Source organism: Pelophylax lessonae, assembly GCF_965119305.1.
Source record: "Pelophylax lessonae genome assembly, chromosome: 3".
NCBI lineage: Eukaryota > Metazoa > Chordata > Amphibia > Anura > Ranidae > Pelophylax > Pelophylax lessonae.
In genome coordinates, this window is record NC_138770.1 from 283,194,301 (window position 1) to 283,212,006 (window position 17,706).

A 17,706-nucleotide genomic window follows, 5' to 3' on the forward strand; every position below is an offset into this window, starting at 1 on the left:
GGGCATGTACGCTGGTCACTGTATTGAAAGGGGGCATGTACGCTGGTCACTACATTGAAAGGGGGCATGTACGCTGGTCACTACATTGAAAGGGGGCATGTATGCTGGTCACTACATTGAAAGGGGGCCTGTATACTGGTCACTACATTGAAAGGGGGCATGTACGCTGGTCACTACATTGAAAGGGGGCCTGTATACTGGTCACTACATTGAAAGGGGGCATGTACGCTGGTCACTACATTGAAAGGGGGCATGTACGCTGGTCACTACATTGAAAGGGGGCATGTACGCTGGTCACTACATTGAAAGGGGGCATGTACGCTGGTCACTACATTGAAAGGGGGCATGTACGCTGGTCACTACATTGAAAGGGGGCATGTACGCTGGTCACTACATTGAAAGGGGGCCTGTATACTGGTCACTACATTGAAAGGGGGCATGTACGCTGGTCACTACATTCAAAGGGGGCATGTACTGTGGGGTTTGTGCTAGGGGGGTCTGTACTGTGGGGTCTGTGCTAGGGGGCCTGTACTGTGGGGTTTGTGCTAGGGGCCTGTACTGTGGGGTTTGTGCTAGGGGCCTGTACTGTGGGGTTTGTGCTAGGGAGTCTGTACTGTGGGGTTTGTGCTAGGGAGTCTGTACTGTGGGGTTTGTGCTAGGGGGTCTGTACTGTGGGGTTTGTGCTAGGGGGTCTGTACTGTGGGGTTTGTGCTAGGGGGTCTGTACTGTGGGGTTTGTGCTAGGGGGTCTGTACTGTGGGGTTTGTGCTAGGGGGTCTGTACTGTGGGGTTTGTGCTAGGGGGTCTGTACTGTGGGGTTTGTGCTAGGGGGTCTGTACTGTGGGGTTTGTACAAAGGGCCTGTACTGTGTGGTTTGTGCCACTCAGTGTATCCCATAATAGGGCCCCTGCTCCCTATTATGGGATATACTAGTACTGATGGAGCCCTTAATATGTGATATATTGGGAGAATTGGTTCACGCAAGCAAAATACAGGGGACAAAATGGGTGGGGTCTATAAGGGGTGTGGCTTCTGAGAAATGGGAGGGGCCAAAATAGAAGGGCGGGGTCTTGCGCCCCCCATCTTAAAACTTCACCAGCCGCCACTGGGACGGTCAGTCTGGTTTAGCAGATCTTTCCCTGTTTACTCACTGTCTGTGTTGTGTCCCTTTGCTCGGCGTGGTGGTGTCTCCCCTCTGTCAGTGCTGAGCCGGCACTATGGTTTTGCTTGGTGTCATTCTTTTGGCTCTGCGACTGCACCAGAGGGTACCGCAGTCAGGCAGACTGCGGGCAGAGACAAAGGATGGAGCAGCACCTCTATTGTGGCCAGAGATGGCAGCACCAGTGAAGCAGATCTGATTCCATCCTCCCTCTCATGCTGCGCTCGACTACGCCCCCTCCAGTTGTGCTTGGTAATTTTGTAAGAGGCAAGTGGCGCCATAACATCACTGGCTGCACGATTGGTCTGTCAAATACTAACCCCCCCCCCCCCCCCCCAAGCAGAGTTCAGCAGGACAGCATGTGCAGTTTCATAGCTGGCTTGTGCCGGCACTGCTCGCCATCAACTTATCTCCACTCGCCTAATTCTAGCAGGCGAGTGGAAATTGTGAGGGCTGATCATGACTCTTGGTGCCCAACAAGTGTCCAGTACACTTCAAATGGCCTGCTGTGTTCCTGACTTCCAATTCAGCCAGCACACCAGACTGCACAGTGGCTCTGGAAAGCTTTAGCACTGGAACTGTCAGCTGTCGGTGAGGGCTGTGGTCCAGCAGTAAGTATAGGATGTGAATGAATCCTTGGAGACTAAAGAACATATTACCAGTTCATGCGCTGATCCTAGATTTAAACCCTTCAGGCAGGTGACTCTTAGAGATAACACACGTTGTAGGCAGTGGGGCTTTGCAGCTCACCTAACTCTCTACTGGGTGGTGGACAATCACTATAGAAAACAAAATAAAGGAAAAAGAGTGCACGACCACCCTAGCATAACACAGTTTATTGAGATGAAAGTAATAACAGATGATACACTCACATGTGCCCTTGTCCATCTGTTCCATGTGAGTGTGTCATTGACTGTTTTTACTTTTATCTCAATAAACGGTGTTATGCTAGGGCAGTCGTGCGCTTTTTCCTTTATTTTATTTTCTCTATGAATACTTGGAGAGCTGGCAGCAAGCAATTTGGAGACCATCTCACAACCCTGTGCAAGCCCCACTAACCCCAGCTCCATTCGTAAGCCATTCACACTCTTAAGCGTGCAGATGACAGGTTTAGAAAGTCATGGTGGAGATGCGGGTGGCCATATTTTGCTCCGCAGGTATCAGGCGGCTTCCAGAAACAGTCCACAGATTGACAGTGCAAACCAACTCTCTGCTTTTTTCTGCTGAGGGTCATCTGACAGAGGCCTGTGTAGAAGTATATTGGTAAATAGTTAAATTATACTTAATGTGATATGTTAATGCAATTTTATGCATACATTATTTTTGGGCATGTACGATGGGTATAGACAATTGATGCCCATCAAGCAGCACTAACAAAAGACTAGCTTTAATAAGTTTGTCTACTGTATGCCGCTCCGGACATGTTGGAAGCAGCACCTAGGAATGCCTACATTCTCTAGGTTGACCACCACTGCTGTAGACACTGTAGCTAGTTTGTGTAAACTATCCTTTGGAAACACTGTAAGCATGCCATGTTAAAGATGCAAGAAATGCACAGAATTTACAATACACAACTGTTTTTTTTTTTTTTTTTTTTTTTTTTGAAGGGTCGCTGCCCTAAGTAACCCTACTATTGGGGGGTGGTTTCCACCCTATACATATCCCTTACTGATTTATTTTTTTTTTTTTTTACCTTCTCTGTGCAGTTGGTTTTACACAGAGCAGCCTGGATCTTCCTTTTCTCTGGTTCCTCATTGCTGCACCCAGCCTCTCCCTCCTGTCGAGTGCCCCCACAACAAGCAGCTTGCTATAGGGGCACCCGAGCGGAGCTGCAGCTCTGTGTGTCCATTCAGACACGGAGCTGTGGTTTAGCCCTGCCGCCTCTCTCCTGATTGGCTAACTGACAGCTGCAGGAGCCAATGGCGCTGCGGCTGTGTTTTGGCCAATCAACTCCTTTCATAGGCCCAACTAATGTCCCATACATGGATAAGCAGGAACATGTTTTAGGTGAAACACTCAATCAGGTGGATTGTAACAAAATTTGGATAGCTACTTCAAAATGCTCTCTCAATATACTGGTGCAAGAAAAGGCATATAAGGTGCTCTTGCGCTGGTATGACACCAGATCATATAGCCAAATGTGACCTAAGTGCCTCCCTGACCTTTTTCTGAGGTTGCAGAGAACAAGATACCTTCAAACACATTTGGTGGCTCTGCCCCAAGGCCACTCACCTTTGGATACATGTATACGATATGCTTAGAACAGTTGTGAACTTTGAATCCCTGGAAAATTCTCTTACATAGACCTTTTTCAAGTCTTACGAAGTGAGAGGAAGCTGGTAGAGTTTGCATTCCTAGCAACTGGGCAAACATTGGCCTAAGCTTAGAAACAAACTACTACTAACATTGGAGAACTGAAACAACATATTGGACAATGGTGCATGAGAATCTTCCCTCAATACTTAGTAGCACACAAGCTAAATTTCTTAAAGTCAGAACTCCGCAGTTGGACTACAATAGCCAAATGAATCTCGATCGCTCCCTTCTTTCCTTGGAACTGGATCGATCAGCTCACATTGTGTTGAATGCCTGTGGCCCTCCCTGTTCAAACCCCCAACCACGCCTCCTTAGGAACTCCACTTTTTCATCTCCTTGATTATCTTTTCTGTTATTTCTATTTTTTCTTTTTCTCTTTTCTGTCTCTCTTCTCCTATTCTGTGCAATTCTTTGAAATGTAGTCTTACAAACAAACTTATTTTCCATTTCACAAATACACTTTTCCCTTAAAGCATATGAACACCACAGACCAAAAAAAATATTTTATATTATATTAATAGCAAACTCCAAAATCCATCCATGTCTCTGTGCTTTATTTTGCAGAGAAATAACTATGAAAAACACCCCCTAGCATTTCTGGCTGTAGCCATCTTGATTAAGGGCAGATAATTCATGTAGTATTTATTGCAATCCATCTGCCCTTAGCTCAATTATGCAGGCAGGAGGGTGGGAGTGTGCTTAGCCGAGAAAGCCCCTCCTCCACTTCCGGAGACTCCTTGGATATATGACATTTGCCTAGGCTAGAAATTGGGTTATAACTGAAGAAATGTAAAAAGAAAAATGAAAACAAGTATATATAACATTCCTATCGATTTACTAATACTAGAAGCATAAGGATTATAAACAGTTTGTTAATTGAGAGTGAAGTTCTGCTTTAAGAGGAATTCCCATGTGGGTATGTGTTTCTTACCTTAGACTACCCTGATTGTTAGAAACCTCTGAAGCTGTATTGACCTCTTGATTGTATTAAGTATCTAATTTTTCGTGTCTTGTATTTCTTAAATATTTTCAATTTGAATGACTGGTAATTGTAAGCTTATGACTTAAACTATTTGTAAAACTCAAAACTTTTGTAACATAAAGAAGCCAGGAGATCTGTTCTTTACGAATGCAGTGCCTTATGGATACTCGTGGTGTTTATGCTGTTTTTTTCTCAATATTTGTAATGTCCCCTTGTTTTTATATGCATTATAGCCATTTCCTTTTTTTCTTTACAGTACACTGTGTTGAATTTTGTTCCAAAAAATTTGTTTGAACAATTTAGAAGAATAGCCAATTTCTACTTTCTCATCATATTTCTTGTTCAGGTAAGTTGACACTTTGGTACAGAAGGTATTTTTTTAAAACCTAGAGCATTGATTGATTTTTGTGAGCATGCTAGATATGTGTTATGCTTTGTAGGAAATAGGCATACATTTTTTTTTTACTTAACCCATAAGGCTTTTGTTGATTATACACTTCAGGAACTTGTACAGCAGTAAAACAAAGTCATAATGCCACTTTTGCAGGGCTTGTTACCTGCAATCGCTTTCTGTGGCAAGAATGGGTGGATTCTTGCTGCTGAAATGACTGGGTTATGCAATCTGGCTTCTATTGAACAGACAGTGGTACACACTAAGCAAAATTTGGCTAGTTCCTGCTGAACTGGACGATTTTCAATCGGTGTATACCTACTTTACAGAGAAGATGAGAATCTGTTCACTCTCTTCAACAGTGCCCTCAAAGGTCAATTTTTTAAGGCACGTTGGTTGTTATTACTGTGAATTTTTTTTACAGTACTGCCCGCTTTGCAGACTTGAAGCTATTCAGCAGCAGCAAAGAGCAGAAAGTTGCATCATAATATAAAGAATATATTCTAGGTCAGAATAGGTTAGCTTCCTTTTAAGGCCTTAAACTGCAATTCTTTAACCTCTTCCTGACTGCAATATAGCCAAATGCAAGCTACAGTACGGTCGCACTTTGCCGGGAGGCCGTCATGACATCGTCCTGTGATCGTGCTGCCTGTGCATCCCCTGCGGCACGCATTGGCAGTGATCCATGATCACTGCGTCCTTAGGATGCAGCTGATCACAGATCAGAGTAAGAACCAATCACTGCGGCTCTTTACCACTTGATCAGCTGTGTCCAATCACAGCTGATCAAAATGTACACAGGATTTGCCGGTTATCGGCAATCCTGTCTTCACGCTGACAGCGCATGAGGAGAGGAGAGCCGATAACCAGCAAATCCACACAGGGGACATCTACACTGATAATTGGGGAGCACTGATGATCAGTGGAGCACCAGCACTGCACACAAGTGCAGCCTCATCAGCGCACATCAGTGAAGGAGGAAAATTACTTATTTACAAATTCTTCTAACCGAAACGAAGAAAATTCACCCCCCCCCCTTTTTCGTTTGTTTAGCAAAAAGTGTGTCAAAACATTAATTTTGTTTAAATGACAAATTGCACGGTCATGCAACACTGCATGCAAAGTGTAGAAGAGGGGTTTTTGATCTCAGTGGATCCCTGTAGTAGTTTTTTGCCACTGTCCCGTTCTATAGTACTGTGGTTGTGGGTGCCTTTATACCCGGTATTTGGGACTTTATGGGCAAGAGTAAGTCAGGGAGTATAGTAAAATAAAACCATTTATTAAATATTTACAATACAATTTTAAATGGACGGGTGAAAACCCATTATACAAAGATTTTGGTGCATGGGTTAAGGCCCATTGTGTTTAGAAGTGTAAAGGTATAGAAAAATGTGTGACAGGTGAGAAATAGATGACTTTAAACGGACATTTTGCTCTGTTGTTCCATATCTTATTTGGAACTAGATTCAGAGGGAAGGTCCTAGGAATTATCCTACGCGTTTCGGCCAGGTGGGGCCTTTTTTCAAGGATGTGTCAGTGCTGAAAATTGGCCTTGGTAGGAAGAGGGTGGCAAGAAGTTAATAAAGGTGGCAGTTTGTCAGGAAAAACATAAAGGTGGAAAAGAATGAATTGTGTATAAAGAGGTGGTTCACTTTTTTTAGAACATACATAGAGCTGATATCTTCATCCTCTATCAGCGCATTTCGGCGCACTCCAGGCGCCCTTCAAGTGATGTCCTTTGATTTACTCCAAAAAATAGAGAGAGAAAAAAAGTGGGGTTTTGTAGGCCAAAATGAGATGGTCAGAATATGATGTAACACAGCAAGTTTGTTAAAAATGCATGTTTATTCTTTCTCATAAAAGGCATGTGCAAACATGCTCTAAAGACATACATACGTATAACATATAATGACATAAAAACAAGAACACTGATGAGGATAACCAAGTGGTGGGTCTCAACAAGAGAAGGTGGAAATTGGTCCCTGCGCAGCCAATGCGTTTCGCTAGGTTTTGCTTCAGGGCTTAGGAGACCGTTCAGGCAGCAGAACGGTCGATAAGGGCACACAAGAGGATTTTCCTCTTAAAGGAGTTTATAATTACTCCCTATGACATCCTCTGGTTTCCTTTCCCTTTTCCACCATGACTAAGGGACTAAGTGTTTGCCCGGGAGCATTATCCAAATAAATACCTGCCTGGTCAATCATACAAAACCCTTAATGAGGATGAAATTTGTCATCTTATGGATGTGGATATGGTGATTTAATGCCATTATTTTTATAGTATTGGGGCACTATAAATATATACTAATACAGCATGTGCTCTATATAATATATATATATATATATATATATATATATATATATATATATATATATATATATATATATATATATATATATATATATATATATACGCACATGTACCCCAATACTTCGCTTGCACATTTAAAATATAAAGAGTGTATAATTCACCATCCCATCATCATTGTATTTCTATATAAAGTCCATGCCTGACATACAACTTGAGTTTACCTACGGAACTGCCGTCTGCCCCATGATTTTACACATGAGGGAACACTAGTTGGTTTCTTCGTCTCCTAAGCCCTGAAGAAGCAAAACCAAGCGAAACGCATTGGCTGCGCAGGGACCAATTTCCACCTTCTCTTGTTGAGACCCACCACTTGGTTATCCTTATCAGTGTTCTTGTTTTTATCTCATTATATGTTATATGTATGTATGTCTTTAGAGCATGTTTGCACATGCCTTTTATGAGAAAGAATTAATAAACATGCGTTTTTAACAAACTTGCTGTTACATCATATTCTGACCATCTCGTTTTGGCCTACAAAACCCCACTTTTTTTCTTTCTCTATTTTTTGGTGTAATATATATAGGGGTGTGGCCTACTTTTTACGGCAATTTTTTCTGTCCTTTGATTTAAAGGGGAAAATGACAGAGGAAATAACTTTAGACATAGTCTTTCGCTAGATTTTATTACAATATTGCATTGTATAATTTATTTTAAATAAATGATATCCTTTAAATTTATAAGTATACAAATTATATAATTCTATATTAATAATGATAAATAATAAAGTGACTGTTGTACAATCTAAAATCTCCTCTATCACGTGTTTTCTAGGATATTGTATTTCTCTAGCATGTTTTTTTTTTTTTTAACTCACTGAGTTTTTTCTAAATGCTTATCAAACGCACTGTAAACAAATCACAATTGTGTTATGCTACAGGCATGTTTACGGCACATTACTATAGTCTTTATTGGAAAGATTTGACAAGTTTTCAATGTGTCCTAGACTCCACTTGTAGGGTTGTTTTTGCCGCACAACAGCATGAAGCGATGCAAATGCTACACCTTTTTTAATTAACGTCTCTGTCCGCTGTCCATTTATACATTTTGGGCTGCATTTGTTAGTAGTTCAGGGAACAACAAAAACATACCCTAAACAGCTATTCCTAATGCCAATATGAACGAGGCCTAACTGTACTAGAAGTCTTTACCAGAACAAACTTCAGGTATTTGCACAAAGACAAAGCATTTAGAACGTAACGCACACAAAAAAAAAGAGAAATTGCCACTCTTCGTCACATTTATAAACCACTTCAGTACTGCCCCCATACTGCTGCCACTTTTCGTAGCATTTATAAACCACTTCAGTACTGCCCCCATTCTACTGCGGACGGCCGGTTCCTAAAGGCACAACGTTCCTGTACGTTGCTCCTTGGTTCAGGGCAAAGCAGGGAGAAGAAACAAATATACTTTTAGTAACAAAGCAGCACATAATACACACATGAACACTTGTTAGACACACATTTAACCCCTTAAATACCAAGTGATGTAAACCCCCTCTCAGCCAGTGTCAGTACAGTGACGGTGTACAATATTATCACTGATCACTGTATTTGTGTCACTGGTGTTATCAGTGTCAGTCAGTAACTGTCAGATTGCCTACCTCACCGCATCAGTCTCGCTACAAGTCACTGATTACTGCCAATAATAGTATTAAAGGATAAGTCCACCCTGAAATTAAAATCCCTGCATCTATAGATTTCCACCAATTTAGCCCTGTAAAGAAGAAATGAGTATACTTACATTTCTTCTTCGCTCATTGACAGACGCAGGACTGATATCTTGATATCCGTAGGGGTTATACTGCCCCCTACAGGAGTAGGACACTAGGCAGGAAAAAAGTTCTGGCCACACCCATGGGCAGTCCCAGGGGGTATATCCTCTCTCTCCCTGCCACAGGATGTCAGTTTTTTTTCTGCCTAATCAGGAGTAAGGACCTAAGTTCCTTGCTGGGATCTCTGGTCCTGGCAAGCTTTTTTAGATCTTTTTTTTAAGCAATTATGCCGGATCTGGGCGACGGGCTGGATGTTGAGATCCAGTGGTCACCCCAGTCGGCCTACGAGCGCGTGCAGGCCCTAGCTCCGCGCTGGGTCGGCCGCGACATAGTCCCGCTGGACGGGGACTGGCTCGCGGGTTAAACGTCCCGCCGATTCACATATGACCGGTCGACGGCCGAGTCGCAGCGTCTCCCTTGGCCGACCCCCCCCCCCACTGGGCGGGGAGGGGTTTTGTCTGGAGTGGCGCCTGCTCTGTTCCGGTATGGTGAGTAAATGTTTCCCCCCTTCTCCTCATGGCTGACTCTGGGGTGGACCCGGGCCCCTCCATGGGACGGTCGGACCCACACTAATTTGGGTTCTCCTGTGCACCCTCCCCCTGTGGTGTCCCTCTCCCCCCTCCCTTCCCCCCTACTGGGGGGTGTTTGTGTGTGTGTGGGGTGGCTAGCCGTTCATGCAAGCCGCTAAGGGGGTGGGGGGGTCCCGAGTGCGGACGGCTGTTGTGCGGGGGGCTTCCTCCCTGGCTTCCCAGGGCCTACCTGCCGATTGATCGTCTGTTAGTAGATGTGGGGACTCCCCTTCCCACCGCAGCGCGCGGGGCTGCCATTTGTTTGGAGTCCCTCATGTGGCTCATGGGGGTGGCCATCTTGGTACACCCAGCTCGTTTTGTTTGCAGAGCTGGGCAGCTGTGGGAGTTACTGAGGGCGTGTGAGGGGGCGGAGCCCCTCCCTAGACCCAGGAAGATCGCTCCACAGGACTTCCTTGTCATGTAGACAACGCTGAGAGCAGTCCTTTTGAACTCTGGTGCATCGTGTGGTGAGCCTCCGGGGGGGTTTCAAGAGACCCTGGTCTGGTAAGCAAAAATACGGTCCTTCCAGACCTGAGGATAAGACCGCTTCAGCCTGAAGGTGCGCCCCCACCCATATCAGGGGTGGGGGGGTGTCGGACCCGTGGCTCTCCAGGATTCAAGACAAATGGTTCACGAGGTCATACGGTCGGGATACAAGATCGAGTTTCGATCGCTTCCACCGGTGCGGTTCTTCCCTTCCAATATGCGACTGTCCCCGAATCGCCTAATGGCTCTATTGGGGGCAGTGCAGTACTTGATGCAACAAGGAGTGGAGTCCATTCGCACAGTGGTGGCCTCCCTGCATCAGGGGGATTTTCTGGCGTCCATAGACATCAAGGATGCCTATCTTCATGCTCCCATTTACGCAGGACACCAGCGGTTTCTGCGCTTTGCTGTGGGAGAGGACCATTATCAGATTGTGGCATTACCCTTTGGTCTCGCTTCTGCTCCCCGGGTTTTCACAAAGGTTTTGGCCCCAGTTCTGGTGCTGTTGCCGCAGCGGGGCATATCGGTCCTGGGCTACCTGGACGACCTCCTCCTCGATACGGAGTCTCCGCAGGCTCAGTTTCATACACAGACTCTCCAAAAGGAGATTCTTCTCAAATGGAACCGGAATCCCTATTCCCTGGACAATCGGATCCGGCTGAGCGAGCGGACCAGGGAGTCTCTGGCTGCTCAGGGGCTCTGGTCCCTGGAAGAATCCAGGTGGCCGATAAATGTGTTGGAACTGAGAGCGATCAGCTTTTGCCTGGTTCACTGGATCGAGCATCTTCGGGGCTACCCGGTTCGGATTCAGTCGGACAATGCCACGGCCGTGTCTTATGTCCATCACCAGGGGGCACCAAGAGTGTTCTGGCGGCCATAGAAGTGGCCAGCATTCTTCATTGGGCGGAACGGTTTGTTCCGGCTCTTTCTGCAGTTCACATTCCGGGCATGTAAAATTGGCAGGCGGACTTTCTCAGCCATCAGACCTTGGATCAAGGGGAATGGTCTCTTCATCCAGAGGTGTTTCACCAGTTGTGCCTTCATTGGGGCACCCTGGACGTGGATCTGTTGGAATCTCGGCTCAACAGGAAGGTGCAGAGGTTTGCAGTCCGCTCCCGCGATCCTCGGGCGGACCCTGCAGACGCGCTGGTTGCTCCGCGGGGGCAGTATCGGCTGCTGTATGCCTTTCCTCCTCAAGTTGCTGCCGAAACTTCTTCGCAGGATAGAGGCGGAGGGAATTCCAGTCATCCTTGTGGCTCCGGACAGGCCTCGTCGGGCCTGGTACGCCGACTTGGTCAGGCTGGTCGCGGACGCTCCTTGACGACTTCCTCTCAGGGAGGATCTGCTGTCTCAGGGACCGATCTTCCATCCTGTTTTACGATCGCTGGCTTTGACGGCTTGGCTGTTGAGAGCCAGGTGCTGAAGGACAGGGGTTTGTCTGTTTCAGTTATTCCTACTGATTAAAGCGAGGAAAGCGACTTCCAGAAAGATCTATCATCGCACATGGAAGTCTTATATCGCGTGGTGTTAGTCCCTAGGGGTTCCTCCACGTTCTTACTCGGTGGCTCGGATATAGGCCTTCCTGCAACGGGGGGTTGAGCAGAAGCTGGCCTTGAGCACTATCAAGGGTCAGGTTTCAGCATTGGCGATCTTCTTCCAGAGGCCACTGGCTACTCATTCTTTGGTGCGGAACTTCATCCAGGGGGTGCGGCACCTGGCTCCTCCGGTGCGCACACCCTGGGATCTTAATTTGGTGTTGTTGGTTCTCCAGAAACCTCCCTTTGAAAATATATTAGGGATATTCCCTTGCTTACCTTATCCCAGAAGCTGGCCTTTTTGGTGGCTATCACTTCTGCACGCAAGGTGTCGGAACTGGCTGCGTTGTCCTGTCGTTCCCCCTATCTGGTGGTTCATAGGGATAAGGTGGTTCTTCGTCCGAATCCATCCTTCCTTCCTAAGGTGGTTTCCGACTTTCACCTTAATGAGGAGATTGTGTTACCTTCCCTGTGTCCTAAGCCCAGTCATCCTCGGGAATTTGCGTTACACTCCTTGGATGTGGTTCGGGCGATCAGGGTGTACTTGGCTACTACTGACTCTTTTCGTAAGGCTGATTCACTTTTTGTGATCACGGATGGCCCTAGAAAGGGGTTGCCTGCGTCTGCCGCGACTATCTCCAGATGGATCAGACAGACGGTGGTGCAGGCTTATTCTATTAAGGGTTGGGTTCCTCCGTTCCCTGTTAAGGCGCACTCTACTCGGGCTCTTAGTGCTTCCTGGGCCTTCAGCCATCAGGCGTCAGTGCTTCATGTTTGCACGGCGGCTACCTGGTCGTCGGTTCATATCTTTACAAAATTTTATAAGGTTGATGTGCTTTCATCGGCGGATGCCTCTGTTGGCCGCAAGGTTTTGCAGGCTGCTGTTTGAGGGGACCTTTGGTCTACCCCGGGGTTTAGTTTTTTTCAGGTGGGTCTCATCTGCTTGTTTCGATGAGTCCTCTGGTCTTCTGGTTGGCTCTGTTTTGGCCTTCTGGATTGGATTTTATTTCTGTTATCCCACCCCTCATTTATGGCACTGCTTTGGGACGTCCCTACGGATATCAAGATATCAGTCCTGCGTCTGTCAATGAGCGACAGAAAAACTTGATTTTTGACTTACCGTAAAATCCTTTTCTCTTAAGCTCATTGACAGACGCAGTACCCGCCCCTCTATTTTGAGTTGGGTTGGTATTAGTCTCTGACACTGCTTTTTTACATAACTTCTCATCCTGTGGCAGGGAGAGAGAGGATATACCCCCTGGGACTGCCCATGGGTGTGGCCAGAACTTTTTTCCTGCATAGTGTCCTACTCCTGTAGGGGGCAGTATAACCCTACGAATATCAAGATATCAGTCCTGCGTCTGTCAATGAGCTTAAGAGAAAAGGATTTTACGGTAAGTCAAAAATCCAGTTTTTTTTCTTAAGTCCATCCGACCCAATCCCACGCTGAGCTGTCAGCCGCAGCTTTGCTGTGGAGGCGGGTGCAGAAGACACAGCCGACAACGGAAGCCCCATAGTTAGTCAATGGGTGACGTCACTCCCCATTCATTTCACAGCCGTTGTTGGCCATGTCCCCTGCATAGCTTCCACCGCTGGAGATTGGGTTGGATCAGCTTCAAAAAAGGTAAGTATGCTGAAAAATAAATAAAAATTCCTGTATATTCTACTATAGTTTGTAACTTTCACACAAACCAATTAATATACACTTATTGGGATTTTTCTTTTTGCCAGAGAAGTAGCAGAATATATTTTGGCCTGAATTATGAATAAATTTGTTTTATAGCAGAAAGTAAAAAATATTTCAAAATTTTAACATTTTCTTTGATCTTTTTTTCGTTTATATATTATAAAATATAAACCACAGTGGTGATCAAATACCAGCAAAAGAAAACTCTATATGTGCTCTGTGTGAAAAAAATTATATAAAGTTAATTTGGGTACAGTGCTGTATGACCGCGTAGTGCTAAAAAGCTAGTGATGGCCCTGTCATGAAGGGGGTAAAATCTTGGGAATGCAGGTGGTTAAATGTTAATCATAAAAACCATCTATATTGCACTCACATGTAGTAATGGTGTAAACTGCATTGAGTTCTACTAGGAGGCTTGAAAAAGCAGCTCCCACCCTGCCACTCCCACTGCATAACATGTGACATCATCATAATAGTACGAATCCAAGAACTGCACTGCAGTGCGACAATCTGCACTAGAACACATTTAAACGCATCAAAAACGCACCAGAAAGTATTGCCTCAAAAATAAAACTCAGGAAAAGGGGCAAAAAAAAAACACATCTGGAACACAGTTGAACAGCGTTTCTGTGGTGTGACCTGGCCCTGTTTGAGCAAAGACCTACAATTAAGGCTGGAAACACATACTTATACATACTTGGTACATATTTGAATTGGTGAAAGTGACATAGTTTTTGAGGCTAAAGCGGAGCTCCACCCAAAAGGGGAAGCTTCACTTGTTTGCACCCTTCCCCACATTTGGCACTTTTTAGGGGGAAAGAGGGACAGGGTACGTGGTTTTGACTGGTACATGCTCCCACTTCCTGGTAAGGTCGCCTCACTGTGCTCTACGTCATGACCTCCCCCCACTGCCTTTAGGGATCTGTGTGTGTCCCAGGAGATGACAGGACTATTCAGAAAGCCTGAAGGCTTCACTTCCGGTTTCCCTTGCAGTGCTGGCGCCTGCACCTGAAACCGATGGTCGATTCGGTTTGGGGTGCCGATATCGTGGGATCACTGCACAGATAAGTGTCCTTGTATTAAAAGTTAGCAGCTACAGGATTTGTAGCTGCTGTCTTTTTTAATTTTTTTTGACTGGTGGCCCCCAAGAAGAAACAGGAGCAATGCTGGAGATAGCTTACAGCACACACTAGTTTTGGTAGCATATTTATTAATGTGAAATCTGTGTTCTTTTGTTAAAAGATTTATTATGAAACTGTTATGGCTAAAGATCCACTCTAATGTTACCATGCCATATGTCAATATAATGGGCACCTTATAGAGAAACAAATAAAGGCACACATTTAAAGCCAGGGAAGTTCTGTCTTGTTTTTTTGGCACAAATTAAGAAATGAAAGCAAGCAAATACCGGTAGTTGTTTTGGGAGTTTTCAGCACCCAGATTTTATAAATTTGAAATATGGTTTTTACTGTGTGTTTTACATAATTTGTAGAATATTGGTATGCATTTCTGAATATGTAATTCTTGTTATGCTGTATGTGTTAGAAGAAATAAACTCTTAAAGGTGAACAAGAAGCTTAGACAATTGTGCAAATGTGTGAAAATATATAGATCGGTATATCGCTTATAAGTATCCCTGATCTCTTTTGGATCCTTATAAAGGATGAATGACTCTTCTTGTAGAGGCAGTTGGAAGCACAGATGTAACTTGCTTGGTGTGTCTTCCTAAAAGCATCTGAAAGAGGTTTCATGTGAGAATATCTATGTATCATTAACAGTTCCTTTTTTTTTTTCTTTGCAGCTTATGATCGATACACCAACAAGTCCAGTAACAAGCGGACTTCCATTATTTTTTGTAATTACAGTGACTGCCATTAAACAGGTATTGCATAAATAACGTAAAAAAGAAAATTCATTACTCCATACTGCTAATATCTCTTTTGCAACGGATGAAATAGTTTTGCATGAGAGTCTTTAACACATTTGACAGTTTTATTGGAGGAAGAAAGTGTTTGGTCATTATAGGGAACTATGTGGAAAAATTTTAGTAATATAATTTTTATGCACTTTCCTGTGTTAGTGTGAGACAAAGTTGGACAGCTGTTGTGTTAGAACTACGCATGTTTTCTCCTTATTTACTCCTGCGAATGGATCAGACAAAATGCTACTTTGCTTGAGCTGCCTGCTCATTCACATGCAGGAAATATCAATGGCTAATTTCACCTTTCTGACAATAGTCCATGTAACACCCGTACTTGGGGTGTAACATGAAACTTAGTCAAATTCTGCAGCCTCTCCATCCCTTCCCTACCTGAATTGGGGGTTTGGCCCTGCTTCCTAAACGTTCCTTGTGTCATTGGAGCTGAGGGACTCTTAGATTTTAACCACTTGACCTCCAGAAGATTTACCCCTTAACGATCAGGCCATTTTTTTTTGCGATACGGCACTAGTTTAGTTTAACTGACAAGTGCTTCGTCGTGTGACGATGTACCCAAATAAAATGTGCCCCCCCCAGCCCCAAATAGAGCTTTCTAATTTTTTTTTCCTTTCTGCTATTAAACCTATTCAATTAAAAAAAAAAAATGAACACATCAAATTTCTTCATCGATGTAGGCCAATATGTATTCTGCTACAGGTTTTTGGTAAAAAAATCCCAATAAGCGTGTATTGATTGGTTTGCGCAAACGTTATAGCATCTACAAACTATGGAATGTTTTTTTATATATTTTTTTCTTTTTTTTTTTTACTAGTAATTTCGGCGACCAACGACTTACAGTGGGACTGCGATATTGCGGCAGAAAATTTGGACACTAACTGGTCCCCAAAAAGTGCCATTGTTAGTGATCAGTGCTAAAAAATATGCACTGTCACTGTACTAATGAAACTGGCTGTGAAGGGGTTAACAGTGGCAATCAAAGGGTTAAATGTGTTCCTAGCCAGTGCTTGTGTATTGTGTGGGAAGTGCTTTTACTAGGGGAAGGCATTGATTCATGTTCCTCCTTTTGCAGGAACACAGGATCAATGACTTTCCTCCTGACAGAACGACGATCTGCCTTGTTTACATAAGCAGACCAATGTTCTGCTTGTGTACCGAAGGATCAGTGGGTGTCGGCAGACATAGTCCACAGTACCCGCCGATCGGCTCCCATTTTGTATAATCACACCCGGAAGTGTCAGGTACGTGAGTCGGTGCAGCAGTGCCACCTTGCCATTGTATAAGTAACTTATACGGGCAACAAGTGATATTAACGCTTCGTGTGTGTGCGTGTTTGTTTTTTGTTTTTACAACAAAAATTTTCTACTTGTTCTGTGCAATGGTTTTGCACGGAGCTGCTTCAATCCTCTACTTTTTGAGTCCCCAGCAGCGCTCCTGGATCCTCCCTCTCGAGCACTACCCCCAGAGAAAGCTGCTTTGCCTGGGGGCACTACTGCGTGCTCGCTCCCGCGCCGCTGCTCTATGCATCCATAAGCGGCATAGAGCTGTGGCTCATGACCCCCCGTCCCTACTTTCTCCTTATTGGCTGTGATTGACAGCAGTGAGAACCAATAGGGATGCGCTCAGGTAATGATTGGGGGGCTGCAAACAGAAGTATTTTTACCTTCACGCATTGAATGAATGGAGGTAAAAAACCTTCAGCCTTTAGAACCACTTTATGAAAACACAGGTGTAGTGATGTTGCCACACTCGCAGTTCAGTAATTAATTCTTTCAGCTCTCTAACTTGGGACTGGAGGAATCGTCTTCAGCTACCTGTGCGTTGCCCCCCTCTATGCACCAATAGTGGTTGCAATGCTTTGCAGGCTCCTGGGAGATATGGGATCCATTCATCCACCCCACTTGTGTGGCTGAATGCTGTGGGTCTGCCTCTAATGGCTTTTGGACTGCACAGTCAGACACTTGGCACAACTGCTGTAACAAGAAAGTGGTAGTAAGATTAAATAGGTTTAAATTTTTACAGCTGCAATGAAGATGAAGCTTTAGAAGCTGAGATTTCTTTTAATTATTGAGACGTTCAAGGAGGGATTCGATAAATCCTACAAAGTAGAAAACCAAAAACTGCTGTATTTTCTGAAAAAGGTCATTCATGCCATCTTCTTACATGATGATGATTTATCTTGTGTCATGTTCTTGGCTTCCTGTTTTACCTTGTCCTAGAAACCACATGAGCGCTGTGTGTGATATATGCATAGTAGCTTGTTTTGACAAAACTCTCACATAACCTATTCCTCTGTTGCATTTTCAGGGCTATGAAGACTGGCTGCGACACAAAGCAGACAATGAAGTCAATGGAGCCCCAGTTTATGTTGTTCGCAGTGGAGGTCTTGTTAAGACTAGATCAAAAAACATCAGGGTATGTCTATATCACTTTGAGTAATGGGGTTAGGTAGCACAAAGCTTAAAGTGTGATCTTTATGAAGTTTGCTTGTTTTTAATGTTGTCT

General features: G+C 44.5%; 1 protein-coding gene across 4 annotated transcripts in view; it reads left to right on the forward strand.

The window, feature by feature from the left end:
• Positions 1 to 17,706, forward strand: part of ATP11B (ATPase phospholipid transporting 11B (putative)) — a 358,393-nt gene that overhangs the window by 73,439 nt on the left and 267,248 nt on the right. For all 4 annotated transcript variants that reach the window (XM_082249614.1, XM_082249613.1, XM_082249612.1 and 1 more), the window contains exons 3-5: positions 4,713 to 4,802; positions 15,067 to 15,147; positions 17,509 to 17,616. In XM_082249614.1, the coding sequence (XP_082105740.1) occupies positions 4,713 to 4,802; positions 15,067 to 15,147; positions 17,509 to 17,616 (279 nt within the window). The remainder of the gene's footprint in view (positions 1 to 4,712; positions 4,803 to 15,066; positions 15,148 to 17,508; positions 17,617 to 17,706) is intronic.